This window comes from Strix uralensis, chromosome 18 (assembly GCF_047716275.1).
Source record: "Strix uralensis isolate ZFMK-TIS-50842 chromosome 18, bStrUra1, whole genome shotgun sequence".
Classification (NCBI taxonomy): domain Eukaryota; kingdom Metazoa; phylum Chordata; class Aves; order Strigiformes; family Strigidae; genus Strix; species Strix uralensis.
The window spans coordinates 6,906,981-6,932,716 of record NC_133989.1 but is presented as its reverse complement, the minus strand read 5'-3'; the positions used below and the strand labels follow the sequence as shown (position 1 = coordinate 6,932,716).

At 47.8% G+C, this 25,736-nt stretch overlaps 1 protein-coding gene across 2 annotated transcripts; it reads left to right on the top strand.

Annotated features, from left to right (window-relative positions):
* The first annotated feature begins 5,742 nt into the window (after window positions 1-5,742).
* TFAP2C (transcription factor AP-2 gamma) lies at window positions 5,743-19,231 on the top strand. 2 transcript variants are annotated; one of them, XM_074888060.1, is made up of 7 exons: window positions 5,743-5,795; window positions 10,788-11,264; window positions 11,544-11,595; window positions 13,089-13,311; window positions 13,961-14,079; window positions 15,501-15,642; window positions 17,499-19,231. In XM_074888060.1, exons 1-7 carry the CDS (start codon window positions 5,766-5,768, stop codon window positions 17,782-17,784), a joined length of 1,329 nt encoding a protein of 442 aa, XP_074744161.1. In that variant the 5' UTR covers window positions 5,743-5,765; the 3' UTR covers window positions 17,785-19,231. The 2 variants fall into 2 exon arrangements, with proteins under 2 accessions (XP_074744161.1, XP_074744160.1); XM_074888059.1 differs by lacking the exon at window positions 5,743-5,795 and adding an exon at window positions 9,266-9,410.
* Window positions 19,232-25,736: the final 6,505 nt, after the last annotated feature.

Genomic DNA, 25,736 nt, shown 5'->3' with positions numbered 1-25,736 from the left:
GTAGGTAGTGTAGAGCTGGCGGAGACCAGCAGAGCATGGCAAACATTCAGCCGGTCTGAGACTGCTGGAGATGTAAATTCTGCCCTGCTTGTCTGCAGACATGGTCCTCACTACTGACCAGGCTTATGGGCACAACACTCTCTCCAGAGAGGCTGAGGCATGGCTTTTAGGAAGGAGGGCTCAGGATTTAAAAAAGCAAGTACTGAAACCCTTCCCTTCCCCAAGTAGTGCTAACAGTTTTATATAGACAATTCAGTAAGACTGGGCTCTTTTGCCCAGTCTTCGAGGAAGCCACCACTGGTGAGCAGCTGTGGCAGCAGAACTCATCCCTCCCTCCCATCCGTTGCAAAGCCTTCCTGTGACTATTCACATGCCACCATTACCAAGCAGGGCCAGGTTTGGGCTCCAGAAGGCACTGCAGGCTTGATGAAGTTTGGCCTGCTTTGCTGGAAGAAGCCACAGGCGTAAGCAGCAAGCGGTGCCCTGGGCATGGACAGGAGCCTCAGTGCTCCAAGGGCACTGGGGGCTCTGGGGAGCTTAGGCCTCGTGGCCATGTTGTGCTGGCCACTGTGTGGCTGTGGTGGCTTTATATGCTGCCTGGGAAAGAGCAGACGATACCTAACCCACCAAAACAACCCTGTGCCTTGGAAACTTGGGAACAAACTTGAACTGGTGAAGAGATGTGTGCTGTTTGCGGTGATGTTGCTCTGAGCGGCTCCTAACCACGCTACAACAGATTTACAGTCTTGCTGAAACGCAAGCGAGGATTCCTTTGGCAAAACTATGCTGGGATAAGCCACGCTGACAGAAGAGCACTTTAGCTGGTGTATTCTGTGTTTACACAAGAGGAGTGTTTTATCGGTCTAGCTATACTGGCAAATGTCCCCTCAGGCTAGTTAGTCTTCTCTCTGCAGCTTTGCTGTGTAGCTGTATGGGCAGAGTCTCCAAGCAGAGATACATGTGGCACTCGGCGAGGGGACTTGGGAGAGACCCTCGCAGTGCCTGCACGGGGCAGTTTGCCCGGCTCGCCCCGGGGCAGGCACTGCCCGACAGCCTGGACGCAGGCTGGAGCTCCGGTCATTCTGGCGGCACACCGGCACACACCCTCGGTGTGGACATGGCGCGCTCTGGGGTAACCTGTAATTTGCATGGGTGCAGCTTGACCTGGTTTGAGCCCATGTCTGCCGCTGGATTTGCATCTGTTCAGCTGAGCTGGTTTTGTTTTGCTGCTGTGATTGTTTTCAATTCTAATGCAGCCCAGCACAAGGAAGTCGCGGCCTCCTTCCTCTCCTCTCAGCATCAGGGCTGGCTTTCAAAGGCAACCATCTGTCTTGCACCAATATGACTCTCAATTGTAAAAACTGTCTTCCCTTCCCTCCAAATTCCCTCTCATTCCTCAACAGACCCTTGCCCCATGGCTCCGCAAAGCAAAACTTTACTCCCCCAAGCCCCACAGGGAGGGAGCAGCTCTTCTCACATCCCCTGCTAGGCTGTCCAAGGCCATGCTCCCAGGGTCATTAGTCTCAGCTCTCTGGACCACTAAGTCACCTAACAGCATAAATTTAATCTGGATCAGACGTAGACCGACGGTTGCCTTTCTGCTGAGTTAGTCAAAGCACATGGTTAGGGTCAGGTCTGGAGTCACCATTTTTGTAAATTTGTTTTGGTGACGGGATGATGGTCCACATCTGGCTGCAATGGTGTGGGCAAAAGACGTTTTATGCAGCATAAAACTGCTGGTACCAAGTTAACATCAACCTCTTTTTTAATATCCCTGTATTGTTAGTGTGAATTTATGCTGACTTAGCGCTTTCCAGTGACAGATTTTTATACTAGTAGTAGGAAAGGTAAAGCTGGATGGACTGTATTGCCTGGTGGGATCTGGGCTGTGGCTCCTAAATCCCATGGGACAGGAACTGTGGGCTCTTTCCTGAAACAGCTATGTCAGAGGTTGGAAATCCAGCAAATACCTTTGTTACACCACTTAAATGTCTCCGCACTGATACGTACTGGGCACTTTTCACTGCTCTGGCAGGTAGAAATGTAGCACAAGCAAAGAGAGCTGGGCATCAGCCACGGAGAGCCATAGCTGCCTGATCACAGCGGTGCTCCTGTGCAAGACTCTGTTAATAACAGCAGTGATGGGAAATCTTGGAGCATGGGTGCATGTGCACATGTAGGGAGGAAAAGGGGAGATGGAGGGAAAAGCTGGAAGCCCCAGAATGAAGATGACTGACAGGCTGCCTGAATTCAGATTTGAACTGAAGCACCCTGGATCGTTTTGCCTCCATTTGATTAATGTGATTAATGAATAGTGAAAATTGCAGGGGTTTAGTACAAAAAAAAAAAAAATCTGGACATTCCAAGTCTGCATCCTTCTGCAATTGTACCTTCATGCAATTAGCTCAGCATAAATAAGAGGTTTCTACGTAGTTCATATTCTTACACCTCAGAGTATCTCCTTTGTGCCTTTGCAGCAGTAGTGCTGCATGAAGTTTTGCAAGAAATTTTGCATGGAAAAAATAGAGCTATAAAAAAAAATCTAACCCTGTCTATATCGGGTACAGTAACCACGCAACATCATCCTGGACTCCTGTCTCTGCAGATACACCTGTGAAATCAAGTCCTTGAGGACGCAGCTTGGAGCAGGTTTGGAATAATTTGAAGGTATTTGCTGGCACCCGGTATTTTACAATGCTGACAGCCCTTCACTGGTGCCTTATTAGTGTGATTATAAATGACAGAGTGCATTAGGTCTAGAGTTCTGACTGATGTAATTTTTGCCAGCAGTTCAATTCCACCCCCCCCAGCTCTGCTTCATCTTGCCAGGTAATGGTGTTGCAGCTCACCAGCGTATCAGCAATGGAGAAACACCACGAAGGAGGAAACGGAAACGTCATGCCACCAAATCCTCTGTATTTTCCAATTAAGCAAACACCTGTGGTAATCTATTAACAGGGACATGGAAGGGAAGAGAGTGTCCTTGTGCTCTTCTTGGCTGCTAAGTGATAAAAAGGCCAAAGGGTTTGGCAGTCTTGTATTTGTCTTTAAAATTTTTGTCCCTCCAAGCTTTTCCCCCATATGTGATACATTTCAGATTTTGTCCAACCGAGCTTTGATGAAGGACTTGGGGAAAGACTGGCTATTTAGAAGGATTAGGAGTTTTCAAGAAATTGAACTATGGAACTAAAAGAGTAACTGAATTTGTTTTCTTTAATTATTTAAATTGCCTAGAGGCAAAATACTCAGCTTCAACTCACATGACCCATTTCCCTGACATTGAGGTCAGTTTACTGATTTCATCACCCCTTTAAGATGACTGAAGAGTGAAAGGTAACTAGAAATAAAGCAACTAGAAATAAAGCATCTGACTGGTCTGAAATTCCTTTCCTACTGTACGGTACTGCCTGCATTTTTTTTGAACTCTTTATATTCAGAAGTGTTTGGATAATTTATCTATCAGGATTTTAAACTTGTGCTTGTGTGTGTATGTATGTATGCACATGGAGAAGTGGATATTTTAAAAAATACCCTTAACAGACCTGATGAATCCCCTGAAGGTGCACAGGCTGCAGGACCCAAGGCTGGGGATGCAAAAGACCTTCTGCACCTGGTGCCCATCTCTGTCAGTGGAGGAACCTTCCCCAAACCATCGCTGTTGTGCCCCAGCAGTTGTTTTCTTAAAACATGGTGCATCATTTAAGGTATCATATAGGCTGCATATACCATGAAAGCAGAGGAAAGGATAAAGAGAGCATCTCATGGCAGATGTTTTTACAGTGCAAGTATAGGTCAGTGACAATGCTCGCTCCTTTTCTTAAAAGGGCAAAAGGAATGGGAGGTTCATACTGAAGGATATGTATTAGCTACAGCCTGAATTGGGCTGAGCAACGTTTTTTCAGCTCATTTCTGTGTCTGTATTTGGAAGATTTGCTTTTCTGCTGATTTAGCCTATGGGATTCTTTCTTTTTGTGGTACTGGATCTTTTTTTTTTTTTTTTTTTTTCTTATTGTAGTATAAGCAATTAACTGTAGGAATGTATGATCCACCAAGACTTTATTTTTTAAAGTATGAATTACATATATTGTACCAAGAGTCTGTTTATCTTTTTCCTTTCAGAAAAGAGCCTAACTAAATATATGAATCCTGATTTCACATTTAGCATTGTGGTGTTTTGACTGTTTTTGATTTTTGATCTTGGGTTTTTTTTTTGATGTGGAGTCTGCTTCCTGCACTAACGAACTGAGTTCAATTACACACAGTCCAGCAACGACATCCTTTGGAGCAACACTCTGACTAATGGACATAAAATGGGAGGAATAAAAAAAATCAGAGCATCTCTCCAGAATGGAGCGATCACACCACTGCAGTCAAAATGTCAGAGCCCTGAGGATCATTGGGCAGAGCTGCAAGGGTCTTGGGGACCAACTCTCCCATTTCTCCCATGGTCCCACCTGATAAGAATCCAGCTCTCACCAGCCCTGGAATTGTTACTCTTGTTTTATGAATGAGGAGACCGAGGTAAATGCAGCTGCAGTCACATTTGTGGCCATTCCCTGCCTGAAGAACAGGGACAGGCTGGGAATTTGGGTCTTCCTCACCCCTGTCCCATGCTATGGCTGCAGGCAGGCTCATGTGAGCTCCCTCCCTCCCTCCCTCCCAGGTATCTGTCTCCTGCTGCCAACCATCCAGCTCGACAAAACTTCATGTGTACAAAAGCCAGAGAAACTCCTTGCAGGAGCCCGAGGCAGCTGCTGAACCTCTGTCACATGCTATGCAGCATCTAACCCAGGGCCCGAAAGTGCCTGGTGTCAGTCTGTCACTTCTGCCTGTGAATTGCTCTCTGCTGCAGGCTCACGACAGGCTGTGGCCAGGAGACTCCACTGCTCCAGCTCCATTGGGAAGGAGCAGGAAGAAAACATAGCTGGGACCGTGTTTATTAAGCAAATTAATAGGTTGGGAAAAAACTAGCCGCGGTGTGGGCACACTTTCTTCCTGCCTCCTGCAGAAGCAGGGGCTGGGACCTGGGCAGGTGATGAGTGTTCGACGGCACAATCTGCTCCCTGCTCCCCGTCTTCGCTTTCTCTGCTGGGGGACAAGCTGCGGGTGGGGGCTGACTGGGGCCGGCACACTCACAGCCCTCGACGGGGCGCCTGCTCCCCCATTGCACCTCAAATACGGGTGTAATATTGGTGTGGGTGCCCAGAGCCCCGCTGGAGTTCGGCCTTGCCACCCCCCGGGGGTTCGGGAGCCTCGGGGGAGGCGGTGGCCGCCCGGACCGCCGCCGGGACGGTGCGACTGGGCCAGCGCCTCCCGAGCGGCCGCTGCCCTCCCCGGGGGCGCAGAGGGCGAGGAAGAGGCTCCCGTCGGTCAGGGATGCTCCCGGGGGGAGCAGCCACGGGGAAACACGCGCACACACACACACACACACACACACACACACACCCCGGGGCGCATAAAGGGAGGAGAAACGGCGCATCAGAGACAAAAATCTCCTTAAAATGTCCCGGCTCTGCCGCGGCCCGGTGGGATCCGTCCAGCGGCGGGGAGCGACCATGGGAGGCAGCCATCGAGAATGAAACCCCGCGGCGGCGGGACCGTCTCTTCGTCCCCGTCCCGGGACTGGGGGGCTGCCGGGGCCAGGGTTTGGGAAGGGGGAGAACAAGCCGGGGTGGGGGGGCGCGGATGCGGTGCGCAGGCGCGCTGCTCCGCGCCCAGGTGTCGGCGGCTCCGCCACGGAGGCAGCTGCCGTCGCCGCACGCCCCATGGCTCTGCTGGGGAGGATCGACTGGCAAGTACGTACCTCCGCACTTGTCCCGGCCCCCCCCGGGGACCCCCCCAGCCCCGCGGAAGCCGTCCCGCCTGAGCAGAAACCCCTCCGCAGCCCGACCGGGCGTGGTGTGGCTCTGCGCCCCCCCACCCCCGGCTTTGGGCTGGCTGGGGGGGGGGTGGGGGGTGGTCCTGCCCCTCCAGACTCTGGCAGCCCGGGTGGGCTCCGCTGCGGTGGGGCGAGGGTGGAGGGGGTGGACGGGACACCCCGCTTTCTGCCCCTCCCCGCGGACTCGGCGTGGAAGTTACACGGAAAGTCTGCCGGGGCCGCGGGGCAGCAGCTCCCTTTGTGAAGCTCTGCAGGAGCCGAGGCGACAATCCGGACAGGTTGCTGCAGTCTCATTAATGATACAGATATGTGTGTTTAAATAATTTTTAGAGGAAGAGGGATGTAACTAATTAGCATCCCCACGCTCTCTTTTAATTGCTGCCAAATAGGAAAACTACTGGATGTGACAGAGACTCAGCAGTGCTCCCCTCCCGAGAGCGTGTTCACACCTGGGGGTGCTTTATGGTCCCCCATGGGGAACTGCATCCTCGTAAAAAGAGAGGTGCGCGGGGGAGCTAAGCCCTAGGAAGCAATAAACCATTTTTTCTTGGAGATAGGGGATGTCCCCAAAGTAAGGGCATCAAATTCTGATTTATTTTTAAATAAGTAAATAAAGCTGCCACCTGTCAGGAGCCACCTCCCTGGCTGCTCCTCGGTTCCTGCACAGCTCTGACCCGTGTCTCAAAGGGAGTGTCCAGGGAGGTGCCGTGTCCTTGCAGCAGCCCTGGCTGCCTGCGCCTTTCCTGTGCCCGGGAGTTGCCTGGAAAGGGAGAGTTTCGCCGGGTGTGGGAGGGCACAGTGGGGCGGTGGAGGGGTGCTACAGCCGGTGGGCTTTGCAGGTGGCCCCCGGCCCGCCCGCTTCTCTGTCGGTTTGCGTATAAACGGGGAGGATTGCGGAAAGCCACGCTTCGGAGAGGGAGACTCTCAAAAAGCGTTATCCCCCCTGCCACCCCCCCCCCGCCGCCAAAAGGCCCCCGCTGCCCAGATGCCGGGCTGTTTATTTAATGAAAACATCCCTCGACAGAAGCGCCCGGGGCAGGAGCCTCGCTCGGCCCCGCGGGCGGCATCACCTGCGCGGCGCGGCCGGGGCGCGGAGGGAGCCGCGCTCGGGCCGGGCACCCCGCGGGAGGCGGCGGGCACTGCCCGCCCTCGCCTCGCCTTTTCTCGCCTGGCTTTGCCTTGCCTCGCCTCGCCTCGCCCGGCTCTCTGCTCCCCGCGGAGCCCGGACCCCTGTGTCGGTCCCTGGCAGCTGCCGCTGCTGCGAGCAGGGACCGAGGAGCGAGGGGATGTACGGGGGAGCGTCTCAAACTTCCCCGTATTTAGTCTCTTCTCTGCCTGGTTTGTTTTCTAGGAAGACAAGTGTGCTTATTTTGGTCGCCTGTTTAGGTAATTTCTTATAAATCCCTCCTTGTCTTCCACGCCTCTATTTATAAATATTATTAATATATACACAAAAATAATAAGAAGCTGAATTAATCTTCGTGATTTCGGCCACCAAAAGAAACAAACCGAAGGTGTTCAGACCCTGACAATTCTCAAGAATGAGAAAATCATGGTCGCCTCTCAGTGTGACACTTCTGAGCAGAAAGAAAATCTGGCTTCTAAGATTATGATAAAAATTACCAACGTTGCTACAATACAAGGGTCTCTGGAAGGAAGAAGATCTGATCCCAAACTTGGGAAGCTCGACGGTTCCCTTCCTAGTTTCTTTTTAAATCCATCTTGTCCCTTTAATACAAATGAACTTTAAGCTCCCCCTGTCTTTTATTATTTAGATTCCTAGTCTTAATGACGCCAGGAGCAGCGCAAGCACACTCGCTAATAATCGTCGCGAACTGCATTTCAAAGAAACATCCCTGGAAGAAAAACACCGTCGTTTAAAAAAAATAAATAGAGACTCCACCAAAAATGATAATGCGGAGTCCTTGATGATGATGGGCTTAATGCAACTGCTGCAAATCAGCACCTGCGTGCTAGATAAGGCAGATAACACCTCCAACAGTTACTTCCAGCACCCCAGTCCTCGGTTTTATTTTTAGATCATTCGTTTAGTCGGATGGAGAGGTTTATTTGGTGTTCGGTTTTGTGGGGGTTTTGTTTGTTTTGTTTTGTTTTTTTTTTTTTTTAATTATTATTCTTGTTATTTTTCTTCCCTGATCCTTAGGAAAAAATGCGAGGGAAGTGTAAACTGGTTTAAATCTCGAGACATGGGTCTATCTCAGGCCTTTAATAACAGCTCTCAGGCGGCTCGTCCCCGGGCACTGAGATAGCCGAGATCTCCGCAGCCAGCACCGTCCAGGGTCATCTTTTGTCCCTGCCACAATAAACAAACACTTGCTCCTCTCATGTAAATGAGCAGTGATCCGGATGCACCTTAAAACACTGGGAGAAGTCGTTGCTTTTGAAAACGATGTTCATTTTGTCTGACACACATAACTGCATAGATCAAATGGCTGCAGAAAGGTAGCAATTTGGCAGGGAAGTATTTTCTAAGCTTAGATGAAAGTGTGCTCACGGCGTCCCAAAATGCCTGTCTCACCTCCCACCTGCTTCCCCAGCCCCAAGTTTGCGCGAAAAGATTAGACAGGCGGGATTTTCGTTAAAAAAATAAAAATAATAATGCTGCGAGGAACCGGTGTCACAATTCACACAGCCCCGAATCGGGGACGCTGAATCAGTGCTGCTTTACCTACCAGGGATTCAACACAACTGCAATAATCTTGTCGGATAATTAAGTAAATTATACCTTAAACATTGGTAGCTTACAAGTTGTAATCAGTAATTCAAACTCTTTAACAATTATGCAAATTGAGCTCAGGCTGGCGCTCGGACTTTCTCGCTTTTGCAACGAGCACTTTTTCCGAGTTTATTTCGCCCAGAAGCCGCCGAGTGTGGGGCACCGGCGCTGCACCACCCCACGCGGATTGTAGCAAAGTCCTTCCACGCGTGTGTGTGTGTGGAACACCCAATACTACTCCCTCCCACCAAATCCAACACGTGGGGGGGCATTTTGGGGCAGCCTCACTGCGGTGGGGGTGCGGGGGGGGATGCCCACGCATGACCCCTTCCCCGCGGGCCAGGGCTGCCCCCCCGCGCCCTGAGCGCTCCGGGGTCGCTGGTGGTGGTGGGGGTCCGGCTCTGCTCTGTCTGCCCACCCCTCCGCGGGCGCGGAGCGCAGTGCGGAAGGAGTGGCTTGAGGCTGCGCGCTCCCTCCTGAGTGGCTGGCGGCCGCGGCTCCCGAGCCATCCCTGGGGAGGAGTTATGATAATCCTATTGCCATTAAGGGCGTCTGGGCAGGGAAAAAAAACCGAGTGACCATAAGCGCGGAGGTTTAGTCCGTCATCCGCCTTCATGCCTGCCAACTGAGCTCCGTCCGGGGGGCAGCTCCTCTTCCCCAGCGCCGACGTGGATTTACTGCCCGTGGGGGGGGGCTGAGCTCTCGTCTGTTTTCGGCACCACACACCTGGTTTGGACGCTGGACGCCATGTTGTGGAAACTAGCAGATAATGTCAAGTATGAAGAGGACTGCGAGGTGAGAAGCGCGGGGAGGGGTCGGGAGTGTGGGGAAGGGGGGGGTCCAGCGTGGGGCAGCGCGGAGCTCCGCCGCCCCCCCCCCCGAGCCGCGCTGCCCTCCCTCCCCGCTCGCTTCAACCGGCGCCCGGCTCTCCCGCCTTCCCGCCGGGCGGGATTTGTCCCTTCACGGTTTACGTTTTTTTTTACCCTTTTGGAGATGCGATTTTAATTTTTTTTTAACTCTTAAATAAAACTGCGTGAAAGCCCTGGCTGGGAGAAACGAGCTTGCATCCCGCGTCCCCCCCCACACCCGGTGGAGCCGCGCCTTACGGGAGCGGGGAGAAGCACCGGCTGGGGCCGCAGGCGGGAACGGGCACCCTCCAGCCCCCCAGCGGGGCCCGGGGCCCGGCCCCGCTCTGGGAGAGCGCCGGGAGGCCCGCGGGACCGGGCCGGCAGGTAGCGGCTGCTGCGGGGATGAGCCGGGCCGTTCTCAGGCGCCGGTCCTCCCCACCTTCCCCTCCTCCGCGGGAGCGTCTCCCCCCACCCCCCCGTGAGGGGCTCCCGGGTTTTGATCTCTGCGGAGCTGCTGTGTCCCCCGTCCCCCCCGTCCCGGCTCCATTGGTCGCGGTCCCGCCGGCTCGGCTCCTACAGATTAGCTGCAGTCCCCGCTTCACGCTCCATTGGGACCCCATTCACCTCTTATTAACTAGCCCTGTTATTTTAATGACCGTGAAGCCAGAAGCTGCTAAATCCCTGGATCAGCATAATGTAGACATTTAAGCTTTGACTGCTGAGATTTGCAGTCGGGGGAGAAGCAGCGATGGGACGGCTGGAGGGAGGAACGCCGTCCTTCCCCGCCGCGGCAGCAGCCGTCGGGCGAGCGCTGGGCGTCCCGGGCGGCTCCGGGGCCTCGGGGAGGGGGGAGGGACGGGACGGGACGGACACACGAGGTGCCGGGAGCCTCCGGGCCGAGTTCTCTCCAGGGCCAGGGGGTCCGTAGCCCCCGGTCTCGGAGTCTCCTCCCCAGCCGGGGCAGCGCGGCGGAAATGGGGCTGCGTCGCTGATTTGAATTTTTCTTATTTTAATGATCCTTCCAATGAGTTGCACACGCGCGAGGGTTCGTCTGTTGCAGTCGCGATGAGGGGAGCAGTGAGAGCTGGTTTGTGGTCTCTTCCCTGGGAGTGGGGCTGATTTCTCACGCGAAGTGCCTTAAAAAGAGAAGACCCCCTGGGCAGGAGCAGGGCGGCTCTCCCTCTCTCCTCTCTTCTCCCCCCTGTGCCAGCGAGTGCCGCCGCCCGCCGTGTCGTCCCCCCCCCGGGTCTGGGCTGCCGCCGCTGCCCGACAGCCCCCTACTGACGGCCGCCCCCCTTCTCCCCCACCCCTCTGTGCTTTCCAGGACCGGCACGATGGGAGCAGCAACGGGAACCCGCGGCTCCCCCACCTCTCGGCGGTCAGCCAGCACCTGTACAGCCCGGCTCCGCCGCTCTCCCACTCGGGCGCCTCCGACTTCCAGCCCCCCTACTTCCCCCCCCCGTACCAGCCGCTGCCTTACTCCCAGTCCAGCGACCCCTACTCCCACCTCGGGGACCCCTTCTCCATCAACCCGCTCCACCAGCCGCCGCCGCCGCCCCCCAGCCAGCAGCAGAGCGCCTGGCCCAACCGGCAGAGCCAGGACCCGGCCGGCCTCGCCCCCCACGGCCGCCCCGGCCTCGTCCCCCACCTCTCGGCGCTGGAGAGCGGCTCCGCCGGCGGCCGCAGGGAAACGTACCGCCGCTCCGAGCTCCTCCTGCCCCACGGCCACGGGCTGGACGCCTCCGCGCTGGCCGATAACCTGGGCCTGCATGACATGGCTCACCAGATGGAGGAGGTGCAGGTAAGGCCCCCCCCGCCCGTCCCCGGATCCCCCCGCCCGTGGTGGCAGGCGGGGGACAGGCGCTCCCCGGCTGGCACGGAGCTGCCCCAGCGCTCCGCTGCGTCCCCTTCTGCACATCCCCGCTTTACTTGCCCCGTCCTTGGAGCGAAACCCGCCTTTTTGCCCCTTCTGCCCTTAAAAAAGGGGATGCGCGGGGAGGGGGTGGGTTTCCCAAAAGGCCCCGGCTCGTTCCCTCTCGGCTTTTCAAGGTGCGAAACTTTCTCCCCTTTCTCTTTCCAGAATGTGGAAGATCAACACTTATTAATGCATGACCAGACGGTCATTAGAAAAGGTCAGTAAGGTGGCACTGCAGTTTACTTTCCCTTGTCAATAGTTAAAGTTTAATGACGCACCGGTGAATTGACGCCTTATTATCTTTGAAAAGACGGATCCTTTCGGATGGGGAGGGCGGAGGAGTTTTTATGACATGCTCCGTCTCTGCATTTTTCTAACGCCATCCGAGGGAAGGTGGCGGCGGGGACAAACCCCCGGGGCTGCCCCGGCCCCGCGGCGAGTCCGGGCTGCGAGACTCCTCCGGGGGCCGCCGCCGGCCCCTGCTCGCGGGGGGCTCTAATCGAAACCAGGACCTTGGACTGGAACTGATGCTGCCCTGGAATACGCGGGTGTAAAGTGACACGGGGCTTTTTGGTTTTTGTTTGGTTGGGTTTGGGGTTTTTTTTGTTGCTAGCACTCGAAGAACAGTTTGGGTTCTTTTTCTTTTCCTTCAACTTCTTTACAAGACTTGAAGGGAATGAGTTCACTGGCATAAGCCTGCTCCGCTTTATTCTAATCGAAATGGTTCTGTAGCTGAGGTTTTAAGGAAGGAGAAAGACGTATTGAGTCAATTTACAGTCATTTAGGGTTTTTTTTCCTGCTTTTGTTTTTAAACAAAATTTGTGCTTAAAAAAAAAATCAGTGGAAGTTTCCTCTGAAGACTTCAAACAAATACCTAACTGAGGAAAAGCAGAAGTGTTTGTCAGAGCGCTGATTGCTGCGTTTAGCTCATGGGAGAATAATTTCGCTGTCAGATGCTCCACTGAAAAATCTTTCCCCCTCCGGGGAGCGGGACCGACCTCGGCTCTTTAACCCCTTCCGATCGGTGCTGTGAGCCGGCAGCACACCACTGGGGGTTAACTGGGTGGATTCGCAAGGGGATGGAAAAGCTGGATCTGCGGTTTGCTGCTTAAAGCCTTTGTTGTCCCTATTCACCTAAAGGCTGAAGCCATTAACGAGCAACGTTTTACTTTCGGTTCTCTTCTGGGCTGCATCCCTCCCTCTGTTGTACTGCCTGAATTTGTTGGGATTAAATTCCAAAGGCGGCTTTTTAAATCCGCGTGTGCGAGGTGGAAGATGAACCCCAGGAGGAGCTGGGAGGCTTCTCTCTGCCCCGGCTCAGAAAGTTTTTGGCAGTAGCTGAAGGATGCTAATTTGGAGTCTGTAGTTGTATCGGGCTTTTTATAAGCATGGATTTGCTAATTTGCAGCATGCTGCTTCAGAGATGGGTTTTTTGTTCGTTTTTAAAAAGTATTCTTAGTTGTGTTCGGCAGCTCCTTGAAATTTAGTGTGGCAAAAGAAAGCTGTTCAGGAATAGTTGTGGGTATCTCTTGGTTGCAGCCCAGCCCTGTGTGGCAAAGAGATGCTGGCGACTGGGGTCAGTGGTGTGAGCATTTAATGCAAAACGAAATCCTGTGTCCCGGTCTTTTTTTGTAGAAAGGAAATTCACTTGCCACTTCCTATTTATTTTTCCCTTTTGTGAAATACCTGCTTTCCCTCCTCCTCCCGCAGGTCCCATTTCCTTAACGAAGAACAGTGCTCTGAGTCTCCCCTGCCAAAAGGATGGATTAATTGGAGTGGTCATAAACCCCAATGAAGTATTTTGTTCGGTTCCGGGGAGACTTTCCCTCCTCAGCTCCACGTCGAAATACAAAGTGACAGTAGCAGAGGTGCAGAGGCGGCTCTCGCCCCCCGAGTGTCTCAATGCCTCTTTGCTAGGAGGAGTACTCAGAAGGTAGGCTGTGACTCCCCTTGCATCGGGTCTATTGTTTGTGATTTTTTTTTTTTCGTGTGTGTGTGCGGACAGATTAGCATAGCGAGGAGCTAAGAAAGCTTTTTAACAAACTTCTGATTTTTAAGAAGCCCGATAACACTGAATCCTAATAGGCTTTGGAAATAAAACTTCTTTGCACTTCTGCTACTTCTCGAGAAGTGCTATTAACAGCTCTGACAGCAATTCTCATTCTCTTGTTTAAAGTTGGATTTTTGTTTCAAAAACAGCTCTTGGAGCTTTCTTACTCCTGTGACAAACTGTTTCCCCATGGAATGATTTTTGGATTAAATCTTGTGGTCTTGATTAATCATTTCAAGGACACTTTATATGCCCTTCTTTACATACACTTAATTCAGCTTGTGATCGTTCTACAGCTGTTGGTTTTGATTGTGCAGTTTGAAACATTTTGATTTTGACCTCTGCTGTTTTCTATCCTGGCTGGTTTGTAGTAGAGCATTTAAAAAGTAGGTCACTTGAAAAGAGCCTGGTTTTTATCTTCCCCCCCCCAGTAGAACCCTATTGAATGTCAGTAACTGGAATTTCTCATCTTTAAAAAGAAGTGTTCCCTGAAGATAAATAAGGCCAATTTTTTTTTTCTCTTTAATTACAGAGCCAAATCTAAAAATGGTGGCAGATCATTAAGGGAAAAACTGGATAAAATTGGCTTGAATCTTCCTGCTGGTAGAAGGAAAGCTGCAAATGTGACGCTATTGACATCTTTGGTGGAAGGTCAGTCTTGAATGTCTCTTAAAAATAAACTTTTTTTCCCCCTTGTGTACAAGCTTTTAGCCTCTAGGCAAAGCATGGGAAGGCTAGAAAGTCACTGAACATAATAGAGAGGTTTTTTGTTTGTTTTTAAGTGAGCATGATGGGGACATTGCAGCAACTAACAGCTATGTTGCCTTTCAGGGGCCCCTCTCCCCTTTTTCTCCCTTCAAATCTGGTCGCTAAGCCCTTGTCCTCAGAGCCCTACCCGCACAAACCCAGCTAATGCCCCTCTACCTCTGGGCTGCATCGCAGGGATGCTGGCAGGGATGCAGGATCTTCTACATACCAAGATGTTCCAAATGCACGTTTGTCCAGCGTGTGTTTCTTGAGGGGGGGTGGGTTGTTTTGGGTTTTGTAAGGGTGTGTGCAGGGACAGGCAGGGAAGGCAAAAGGGGTGAAACTCATCACATGAGTGGGCTTGGTTCCTTATTGGGAGACTTTAAAAGTCTGGGGCAGCTGACTCCAATGCCTGCCCTACCTCAGCGGTATCCTCAGAAGCTCTTCTAATAAACAAGCATATAAAGTGAGATTTATAGCTTTTGACTTCCTGATAGGAAACTGGAGCCCCTTTAATCTGTAGTGTGTTATGTGGACCCTCTATCAGCTAAGCTGACTTGAAGGGTGTGTATATATATGTATGTGTGTGGTTATGTTTTGTGTTTCCGTTTAAAGCAGCTCCTGGTAGTGGTACAATTTAATAGGAATAGAAACAGCAGTTGAAAAGTGAAAAATGATCTAACAATACCCTACTGCTGTTTCACTTCTACATCAGCTCAAATAATACAGTAACTTCATTTAAAACCTTTATTTGTAAGTGGAGTTTAAGAGAGCTTATGCATGTGCACATGCACACATGTACATTTACAGGTCATGTACATGACACTGATCATGCCAATTCACTTTTTTAAGCCTGATCAAACTGCCTTAATGAAAAAAAGAAGCGGCCTAGTTATACACCTTACATTTTTATTTTCTGTATGAAAGTGCTTATTAGAAAGTATTTAGAAAATACACAAAACTGATAAACCCTTTAAGTGGAATTTAGTTGCCAGGTTATTTTAATGTTTTTGGACAGTTTGATCTAGACTGAATTCTAATCTTTGCTGCACAGTTAATCTGGATAGACACAAGAGCCTTTCTAGTGTAAAGGCAAGACGATTATTTTTTGTAGTAGTCACCATGTAGGTCTTTTTTTCTTGATGCAAGCTTACAAAGAAACACTGATCTATTAATTAGAAGATGCTAATGAGTGGTATAGTGGTAACATAGCAGTGTCCCTTTCTGAAACAGGAATACACTTGAAAAATTCACAGCACCTTCCCTGATCTCCTTATAAATAGATATTACTACATTGAATAAGCGTTCCCTTTTACTCACGCCAGGTGAAGCTGTACATCTTGCTCGTGACTTTGGTTATGTATGCGAGACAGAGTTTCCTTCCAAAGCAGTGGCTGAATATTTAACTCGACCACACATGGGCCGCAATGAAATGGCAAACAGGAAAAATATGCTTCTTGCTGCAAAGTAAGTTTTGGGCTTGGATTTCTTTTTTCTCTTTAAAGATGCCTTTGTCTGACCATGAGTATCTGTGACTGGACAGTTGGTATGTCTTCATGTGTAATTTTAATCAGGGAGGTGAAGCAATCCTTTTTATTTGGTTTTGGTTTGAATTCAACTATGGCAGTAGTTGTTTCAGTCTGAACCAATAATAATAATAATAATAACAACCACCGCCACCCCGTATGATAACTCTAAAGCAGTTTGGACCCATTCTGTTCTTTTTTAACTGTAGTAAAAACTTCAGAAAAAGTTCTATACCGGGACAGCTATATCTCTTAAGAAAAAGATGTCCCTAGGTCTGACGGTTGAGAACCCAGAGGGCAGATGTCGCTGGAGAATGTGAACCAGTGTCTGGGACTGGGAGCAGGAGATGGTTCACCCACCTCTGCGTACGTGTGGCCCAGAGGGGCACCTCAAGGAGAGTTACTGAGGATGTGCAGGGTGCAAGGGAAGCTCTGCTGCTGTGTCCTTTTAACAGCTTCACTGCTTTTGGCAATAGCAGCACACAGGTTTCCCCCATGAGACACTAGGAGTCAAGAGCTGTGGATAGTCCCTTTTCGCAATTATGGCTGAAGATTTTTGTAGTTCAGTGACAGCCAACCTTTGGTAGATGTGAAAAGTCCCTGTACTTAAGTAAATTCCTATTACAAACCTTGATGACCAAGGGAAGGAAGGGTAAAGGAGAGAAGCTTTGTTAAGGCTGTTCTGAAGCCACTTGTATCTGTAAGTACAGCACATGCTGAACAGGTCTCTGGTGGGAAATATCTGCATTGAGTTATGCTTAAACCAGTGGTTGGAGTGCTTGCTGTCCCCCTTTACCCCACCCTGGCCTTCCCAGGCTGAGGTTTAACAAAGCCTTCAGTTCATGATCCATTCTGGGCTGGTCTGTTTTCTGGTTTGGGGTCCATGTCATTCCGTGCTTTTGAAAGCACTCTTGCTCTGCAGAGGATCTGAGAAAAGCCTGCTTAAAACTGCTGAGAAGAGTTGCCCTGACTTTGGGCTCAGATCTGGCATGCAAAACACACTCCTGTTGCTGAATTAATCCAGCCTTCCAGAGAGACCTTCTTTTACAAGAATATCTCTCTTATAAATTTAGAAGTAGTCCCTCTTTCCTAGAGCTTAAACCTTATGCTTTTTACTGAGCGCTACTCCTGCTTTTCAGTATTTTCATTACTGGTGTTGTTATTGGCACTAATAACAGTAATCTTATGGAAAATGTTTGTGATTGAGAAATTCTGATAAAGTGGTGATTCTGTTAAGATTGCTCAGCTCCTGTGAAATCCCATCAAGGGGACAGATTTACAAGTAGCAAACAACATATGCTTGAGCATTATTAACCATTCATGTTTTGCCAGGCATATGTGTTAACGTTTGCAGGATCAGAGCCTAGGTCTCTCTTAAAGAGGGCATATACATATAATGCACAACTAAACTGAACCTCCTATTCAGCTGCTTCAGTATTTCTGAATTATTTAACTGCAGCTGTGGAAGTTCTCATAGAAACTAGCCCTAGATTCCCACTCCCCCTCCCTTAAAATCTAGAGCGAATGATGCAGAGCCAGACAGATACCAGAGGTGGGGAGAATATTTTGCAGAGCGTGTATGTGTTTTTGTGACAGATATGACAAAGTTCATCAGAAACTAGTGCTGATAAATAGGCTTTAATATTAGACACTGCTGCTGCTGGAGTAATGAATTTCTGAACACTCTTAATTCCCCACAGAACTGTCAAATATTTGATACAGGCTTTCTCTGTTATTTATTTGCTTTTGCATAAATTCCCACCATGGTGTAAAGTGTGATCACTTTGTGTCTTGCAGGCAGATTTGTAAGGAATTCACAGACCTCCTCACTCAGGACAGAACTCCTCTTGGAAACACGAGACCTAGTCCCATCTTGGACCCTGGCATCCAGGGCTGTTTGACTCATTTTAGTCTGATCACACATGGCTTTGGGAGTGCTGCCATCTGTGCTGCCATGACATCCGTCCAGAACTACCTAAATGAAGCATTAAAAATAGCAGACAAAACATACATGAACGCTGGCGACCAGAGCCCTGCAGAAACCAACAAAACCATTGATAAAATGGATAAGCACAGGAAGTAAAAGGAGAGAAACCAGACTTTAAACTCTTCCTCCTAAACACAGACTGGGATCTTCTTGCCAGGGGGAACATAGAGATTTGGGTTCTTTTTTTTTTTTTTTTTTTTTTAAGAAAGGAGGGGAAGAGAGGAAAAAAATCAGTCTTATTCAGGATCTTCACTCCCCCTGGATCCATGCGACAAGTCTTTCTAAAAGCTGCAGTATCCCTTATCTGTGGAAACAATTACCCAGAAGATAAGTACTTGGTACAAGTGTATTGAAATCCTTTGCTGTAAAAGTGGTGCTATAAAGGGTTTTTGATGGAAATATACAAAGAGATATATTTAGATTTCTCTTCAACATCTAAGTATCTAGTGGTGACCAGCTTCATGTATAGTTTTTAAGATACAGATTTTAGATGGCAGCCTGTTCGTTATCCAATACGATTTCAGGGTTTTGTTCTCTCTAAATGCAACAGTAACAATAAAGCAGTATTAAACAATGGTATATAAATTTATGTACATTAAAATTTTTTATAAAACCTGAAAACAGTTAAGATTATTCTGCGGGTTGTGTTTTTTATTTTGTTGGTTTTGGGTTTTTTTTGTTGTTGTTTTTTTTTTTTTTTTTTTTTCAAATTACCATAGGAGAGTACTAAAATCCTGCTAGACTTCAAAGTTATCTGATGGCATTTGACATGCTTATTTTTATGGAAATATTCAGGCTTTTAAAAACTGCAGTAATGTTGGCTGCAGTGAATATTATCTTGATATTTTTTTAACAAGGAATAGTTCAAAATGAAAATGCTATTAGAAAATTCACTTTCTGTGTCTAAGGATATTGCAGCTTTATTCACATATTTATATTGTCTTGTTTTTAAATTGGGGGGGGAAACTTGAAAGAATAGGCACATAGCTTTTTTTTTTTTTTTTTTTTTGCCTATTGAGGCCAAAAACATATTTCCAGGGAGGCTTTATGTGTATTAAGGGAAGCAGTGTGTTTGAATGTAAATATTTATTTATGTGTAATTTAATCGGATTTGTAAATAATGGTGAACTTTTTAATACTTTTTTTTTTATAAATGGGTTTCAAATTTTAATTTTGGTAAGTATTTCAAAGGTAATGGGTAAGCTAAACATATCTTTAGGTTTATGCACAGGTATGTTATACAGGGTATTTAAGACTTTTTTTTTTTTAAAAAAAATCTCAATTCTTGCCACTGAAGATTAAATCTAATCTGAGGTGTATGTTCACAAAGCAATAATTTTGTGCATCATTCACCTGATAACTGACTAGACATGCAAAATGAGTGTGTGAGTTAGTGTGTATGTGAATAATGGAGGTTCTGAACTATCTTTACATATTTGTAAATGTTCCCAATATAATTCTGATGTATATGATAACCATATAATAAAAGTATTCTGGATAGAAGCATGGAATGTTTTGTTAACTGAAAACAGTTTTGTTTTCTTTCTATACTTTGGGAATGTGGGGCGAGTAGCACTAGAGGACATTATGTATTGAGTCATAATTGCAGCACTTTGTTCGGATTAACAGAACAGAAATATGAAGCTGTTTGCCAGTAAAACTAATGGTTTCAATTAAACACATTATGTATCTCCAAGAATTCTTTTTTTCTTCCTAAGATGTCATTATCATGCTAGCTGCCTATTTAAATGGGCAGCTTAAATACAAACTGCAAGGCTTCCTCTAAATAAAAATCAATCCTACCAACTTTGTCTTCTAATGAATCTGACTTTGTTAGAATAATCTGTCTCTAATGACAAATATTTGCAAAATCCTAGCATGTGAAATTCGATAGGTCTCCCATCTGGTTTCAGCCCAATTTTACTGATTTGAGGAAGTTTACATCATTTTGCAGCAAGTCCCCAAAGTACTCTGTGTGCCAGCGGTGAGGCAGGATCTGAGGCTTTCGGTGGCATTCAGTTTTCTCGGATGCAAAATAGATAAACAAACCTTCTGAAGAGAAACCTTTTCTTCAGTGCTATCTGAAAAAGGAACAACATGAACCTGGGTTTTAGTCTGTTCTTGGCATTCAACACCTGATCAATCCATCAGGCATGTGGCTAGGGCAAACGTGAACAGTGACACTGGACATAACTGCGAGTAAGAATTTGGTTGACATCATGGCAGTGTTTCACAGGTGTGGAGAAGAGGCAATATGTACGATTTCTGAATACTTCGTTTATAAATTCTTTTTATGTTGCCATTATTTTTCCTCTAAATGGTAAAGACAAACTACTGAAGGTGGTGTGCAGGGAGAAGAAAGGGAAAGGGAAGCTCAAAGGGTGGTGAGCTGGGAGAAGGCTGCAGTCCAGTCCCCTCTCCTAAAGAGGTGTGAAATTCCAGTCTCTGCATTTGTTAGGCTCACTGTAGCATTTGAGAAATAAGCATTTTGGACAATCTGTAGACGCAAGCATAGCCAGGACACCCGATAACTAACAGAACTTCTAAAATATACAAACAATATACCATTCTGATATATTTTTGATTGTATGTACACACAAATATGCTAGGTATTGTAATTCTGGGTTTTCCTTCTGTTTCTGCTGCTGGACTGCTTATACAGCATATCTAGTAAGATTTTAGCTACCAGACGATGGAATCTTGCTTTTTATTAATGCACAAAGCCAGGCTCTGAAATAATTGCCCCTTGGGATAGGAAATAAGGATGTTTCCATTTATTCCTGTGTGCACTCAAACAAAGCCAGTCAATTGTCTAATGTACTGACTTGGGTTCTATTTACGTTTGGAACATTAGAAATGTTGAGTCTCCATTACCTTAATGCTTTTCCTTTACTGTATGTTTTAGATGGTACATTATTTTGAGGCTCCACTACCTTATAAGCTGTGCCAGTAACATGAAACATGAACAATGTCTTCTGCTCCATTCACCGAAGAGAACAGTTAAGCTCTGACCTGAACTTGTCTGTCGTCTAAAGTTATTAATCTTAAGGAAAATGTAATAGGTTAGTAACTTCTTGGGAAACCTGCAAAGCACTGAGTTATCTGAATACACAGAAGGGTATTTTTTCGCTGATCCTCAAATTTCATGCTTTCTACTGCTTTTGCATAGGCTATTCCCAGCTGGCTAAAAGAAAAAGTTCCAGTGTAAGACTCCTCTGAAGTTCCACTTTTCATTTCCTTTGAAAATGGAATATTCAGACGACTCTGTCCAGTCTTGTCCCTTGCCCTTCTCCCAGAAAAAATAACGGGTTTGGTCTTTATATAAGGGAAATGACTAGGATTTAAAAGTAAAAATTCTGAAGTTGAAATGGATCATTTTAAGTATTGCCCTTCTGCAAAAATGTTATTTGTTACATACCCACAAAATAGTTGAATTCATGTCACTCGGTATAAAAAGGGCTTGCGGAAAAAGAAAATATTTCAACCATCTGTCGCTTGGCCATCAGCAGCAGCTGAGCAGCAGAGGATGTTGGGGTCTTCCCAGGCAGCAGTGCTGCTTCCTTCCACCTGTGGCAGCTGAGGGCATGGCCTTTGCAACCCTCTCACCTGACAGGCAACCTGATTGTTACAGGTTATTAATTGCAAACCTGATGATTATTCAAGACCCTGGCTCATTAAATCATCTGACTTCATGGCACTGTTGCTTTCAGTTTAAAAAGAATTTTTTTCTAGTGTTCACAGCTTCAGAGAGAAATAATGATGCAAAACTAGTAATATATAAGAAAACAAGGAAAAAGAATGAACTGTCTTAGTTTAGTAATTGATTTCAGTTAACCATTTCTGACTGTTTTTGCTTTACCTTTCACTTGTTTCACTGTTATTTACAAATGGTACATTTAGCTCTGCCTCTTGGCTACAGCCCTACTGCTGTCTGTTCCTCTGCTCCCTCAGACTTTTGCAATAGGAATAAACCCGGCAATACATCTTGAAATGGGTCTATCTCGCTGTGATAGTCTGCTGTGCTTATTTGTTGTAGCCCTTTCTTCTCTATTTTTTCCCGCATGTGATGTTTAGGTACAGCCTCGTAGTTACTTCGGCCTAACGGTGGGCAGCCTCAGTCCTGGCAGTGGGCTTGGGATGCCTTCTGGGACACATTCTGCAATAAGCGCTTGATTTTTTAAAAATTTATTTATTTATATTTTTTAAAAAGAAAAAAAAATAGGGTGCTGTTAAGATTTTGTCCCCAAACTGTTATTTCACTAAAAGAACGTTATGAGGTTAGGGACAAAGATGCTTCCCTCTCACTAAAAGAACCCCCCCAAAGTATAACATGTTTCTGTTCATGGACATTTGCAGGTCTTTGCACGGGCAACCTGGAGCCAGTCTTGCCAAGCGCTCTAGGGTCGCATTGGGATTGTGACCCAAGGCCTGGTGGTGAGCCACAGGAAATGCATATGGAACCATGCAAACGAGAATTCGTTCCTAAACCCTGGCTGCAGCCAGAGATACCGTGCCTTTGCAAAATCTGTGCGTTATCCAAACCCGTTGTGGTCTGTCATAACATTTCTATGGTGCTTGGCTATTGCTGCTGCCTATTGCCCAATGTCACATTATCCATGTGGCTGCATGGATGACCATCTATAGAAATTACACAGGGCCTATGCTGGAACCATATTTTTAAACAAATTGTTAAATTCTGTTCTGTATCATTTGCTGCCTTCTTCCTCTTTCATTTTCACTTTCACAGGGTTATATAAATAAGCCTTCTCCCAGTTTCAGATGCCATTTTGCATTCATTGGATGTTCTTGCATGTCTTACAAGGATGTTCCAGCTAGTTTCCATGGGCCATTGTTGTGTAAGGGCTGGCCACAAATATTCCATTTTTCTCTCTTTTGGCTAAACAGCCCTTTTTAACTGGTTCTTGTGAAGGCTTTGCGCACAGGCTTCTACTATTCCATGACACATTCCATGACAAATACCCCATTTGATCTACAGTTTTAACCATAATTTAAAATTAAAAACATGTAATCAGACACTTTCTCTCTCTCTGCCATGAATACAGCAGTAAGTTCAGTGATCTACAACAAACAAAACAGAAATCATCTTTTAGGTGAGAATTAGAGCTTATATTTCCATTGGCATAAAACTGAGGGAAAAGTAGCAGTTTAAACTAAAAGGATCTGAAAGGTACTGTTCTTCAGCTGATCACTGCAACAAAAAATTATTTCTAGTTAACTGAAAGACTTCTTTAGTAACAACAGAAAGCCGTCTAAAATGATGCCAGCTCCCTTGTTACAAACAGGGAAGCTAAAGCAGAGAGGAAAATGTTTGATCACAGCCCTCTGGCAGAACGGTGCCTATCTGGGAGCGGAAACAACTTCTGCCAGGTCCTCATCCTGTCCTTCCCTCCTTTGCATCACGTCAACTACACGGAGAAAGAAAAAAAACCCCAAACCACATGAGCAGTGCAGGTTTTGAGGCATATCGAGTGAAATGCATTATTTTGCCTTTGTAAGGTATTAAGGTGCCCTTTAGGTTGTGCCAGCCTGCTGCACCTCTGCTTGTTGCTGGAAGACCACAGACCTGAAAAAGCCACAAGGGACGAAGGAAAAGATCTGCAACCGTGAGACCTGCTGCCAGGGCTGTGAGCCTGGGGTGAACCTCCACCGTGTCTGCTGGAGGACAGAAGGGCAGAGGCAGAGCACAGCCTGGCGCCTGGATAGTGCTGGAGCTGAGCTGGGTGCTGGACTGTGAGCTGGAGCAGCTGGGATGGAGGCACACGTGCTTCTGGCTGTGCAAGAGAAACAGTAATTAACCTCCAGCAGAGGGGTAGGGCAGGTACCTGGGACCAGTAATTTTCTCCAACTCTTGAAGCAAAATTTACCTGAGCTCATTTGTCAAGCTTTGAATCCTTAAATCTATAACTCTAATTAATTAAGAATCTCTAATTACCCCAAAATGGTGCTCTATATTTAAGGCTAAGGTGTGGTGAAATCCAGAGAAAACATGAGAGAAGCTGGAGGATGTTCAGAGCTGGAGATGCCAGGAAATTGTGTGTTTTCAGAGACCAAGGTGCACATAGGTGCAAAGGAAGCCAGATGGCTCAATGTGTCAGCAAGACCTAGGGCAGGTCCTAAACTGCCAGAAGCCACTGTCCAGTATGTGGACATCTATCCTTGCGTGTCCTAAGAAAGCAATGCCCACCAAACCTCTCAGCAGGGGGTTTGTACATCAGAGACCCAAAGCCAAGTAACCTTTAGGTTTTAAACCCAAATCTGGGTATTTTCTATACCAGAAGCACATTGGATGAGGCTCTGGTTCTTTACAGCCTTGAACGACAAACCCCAGTGGGGGTAGTATGGAAAACATCGGTGCAGACAGGTTCTGGCCCTGCCCTCATAGGAGGAAAAATCCTTTTCACAGTTGAGGTCTTATTATATTAAGTTAAAAATTTATAGCTTTTAACTAGGCTGCAACCAGTTAATGTGACTCAGGCAAAGATGTAATGTGGACAGAGGCATTACTTAGCGCTGCCATTTTTGCCTTACTGCAGAGGTTACTGTTTTCCAGACCTCACACACAAGTTCCTAGAAGACCAGGCTAAAACACATGTAGAAATTAGGCTCTGAGGTCATCTGATTAAGTGAGGGGGATCAGCTGAGAGTTGGGCTGATTGACTTCAGCAGTGCAGCAGATATAAGCCTGAAACACTTTTTTCTGAGCACTGTTGGGCTGTAGCTCCTTCCCTAGGACTTGCCCTCACGTTGCTTCAGTGAAGGTAAGGCTTCTTCATCGGCTGGGGGTGTCTGGTAGCAGTGTGTGCAGGGGCTGTGGACGTACATCTGCATGTGTATGAGGTCCTTGGGAAGACGTTAAAGGAGGAGAAAAATTATGCATGCTTCTATGTAAAAGGTAGGGTGTCCCCTTCAGAGCCTCAAGTACTGTTTTCTAGCTCCAATAGTAGGAAATCTTTGTATTGTCTGGCAAATAAATGCCAGTACTTAGTGGCTTTGTCTGGTGGAAGATAAAAGTTGATAAGATCCTGGTGAGGCACTCCTGTTAACTTCCCTGCAGAGAGTGTTTCCAGGGATTCGCTCCAGAAAAACTGCTAGACTTGGGAAGAATTCAGAGTGATCAGTGATCTTCGTTAACGTTTGAAGTAAAAATGATCTCTGTCTGGTATTCTTTAGGACTTGTGTGATTGTGGTGTTAAAAAGCAACATAAGCCTAGCGGAAATCAATCCTTTTTTTCATATTGGCTGGCAAGGTATGGCATAGCGAATTGCATCAGAAAGGTAAAGATGAGAATGAGTCGTTGGGCACTAGTTAAAAAGGTGAGAGAAACGTGTTAAATCAATTACGGGATTTCCTTTCCATTCATTTTTTTCGGGTAGCTGAAGACTCGGGGCGGGGGGGGAGCGCGATGAGCTGTTTGGATTGCTCCAAGCAGCACAGTTTGGGTTGGTCAGGATACGGGAGATGTTCTCCCTCGCCACTTTCTTGAAAACCCCGAGGTTTTCACCTTGGCAGCCTTTCCCCGCTGCGCAGGCTGCCGTGCTGCAGGGATGCCCCGACGCCTCTGCCCGGGGGGCCCCGGGTGTACCCCGGCCGCTGCCGCCGCGGGAGGGTCGTGCCCGGGCACCCACCCACGCCCCCGTGGGGCACCCACCCCCCCCGTGGGTGCTGACTCAGCGCGGCGGGGGCCACCTACGGAACCGCCGCCCGGCTGCCGGCAGCACCTGGCCCGCTCCGGAGGTCTCGCAGCCAGCGCCGAGCAGGCCCCGGCCTGTCGGGCTGGGAGATCTAAGATCACAGCCGGGGCCAGGGGTGATATGGCCCCAGGCCATCATCTTACATAAAACCCAGAAGTTTGCATAATGTGTTTTACAGGATTAAAACTGAGGAAACTTTTTTTTTCCCTTTTGCATAAAAGGGAATAAAATAGGTGAAAGAGCTTTACAAAAATGGGATGTCAGAAACCTGTGGTTTCCAAAATGACAGTGTCGTTAATTGGGTTTGAAACGATTTTGAGGGTGGCTGTCTTAAT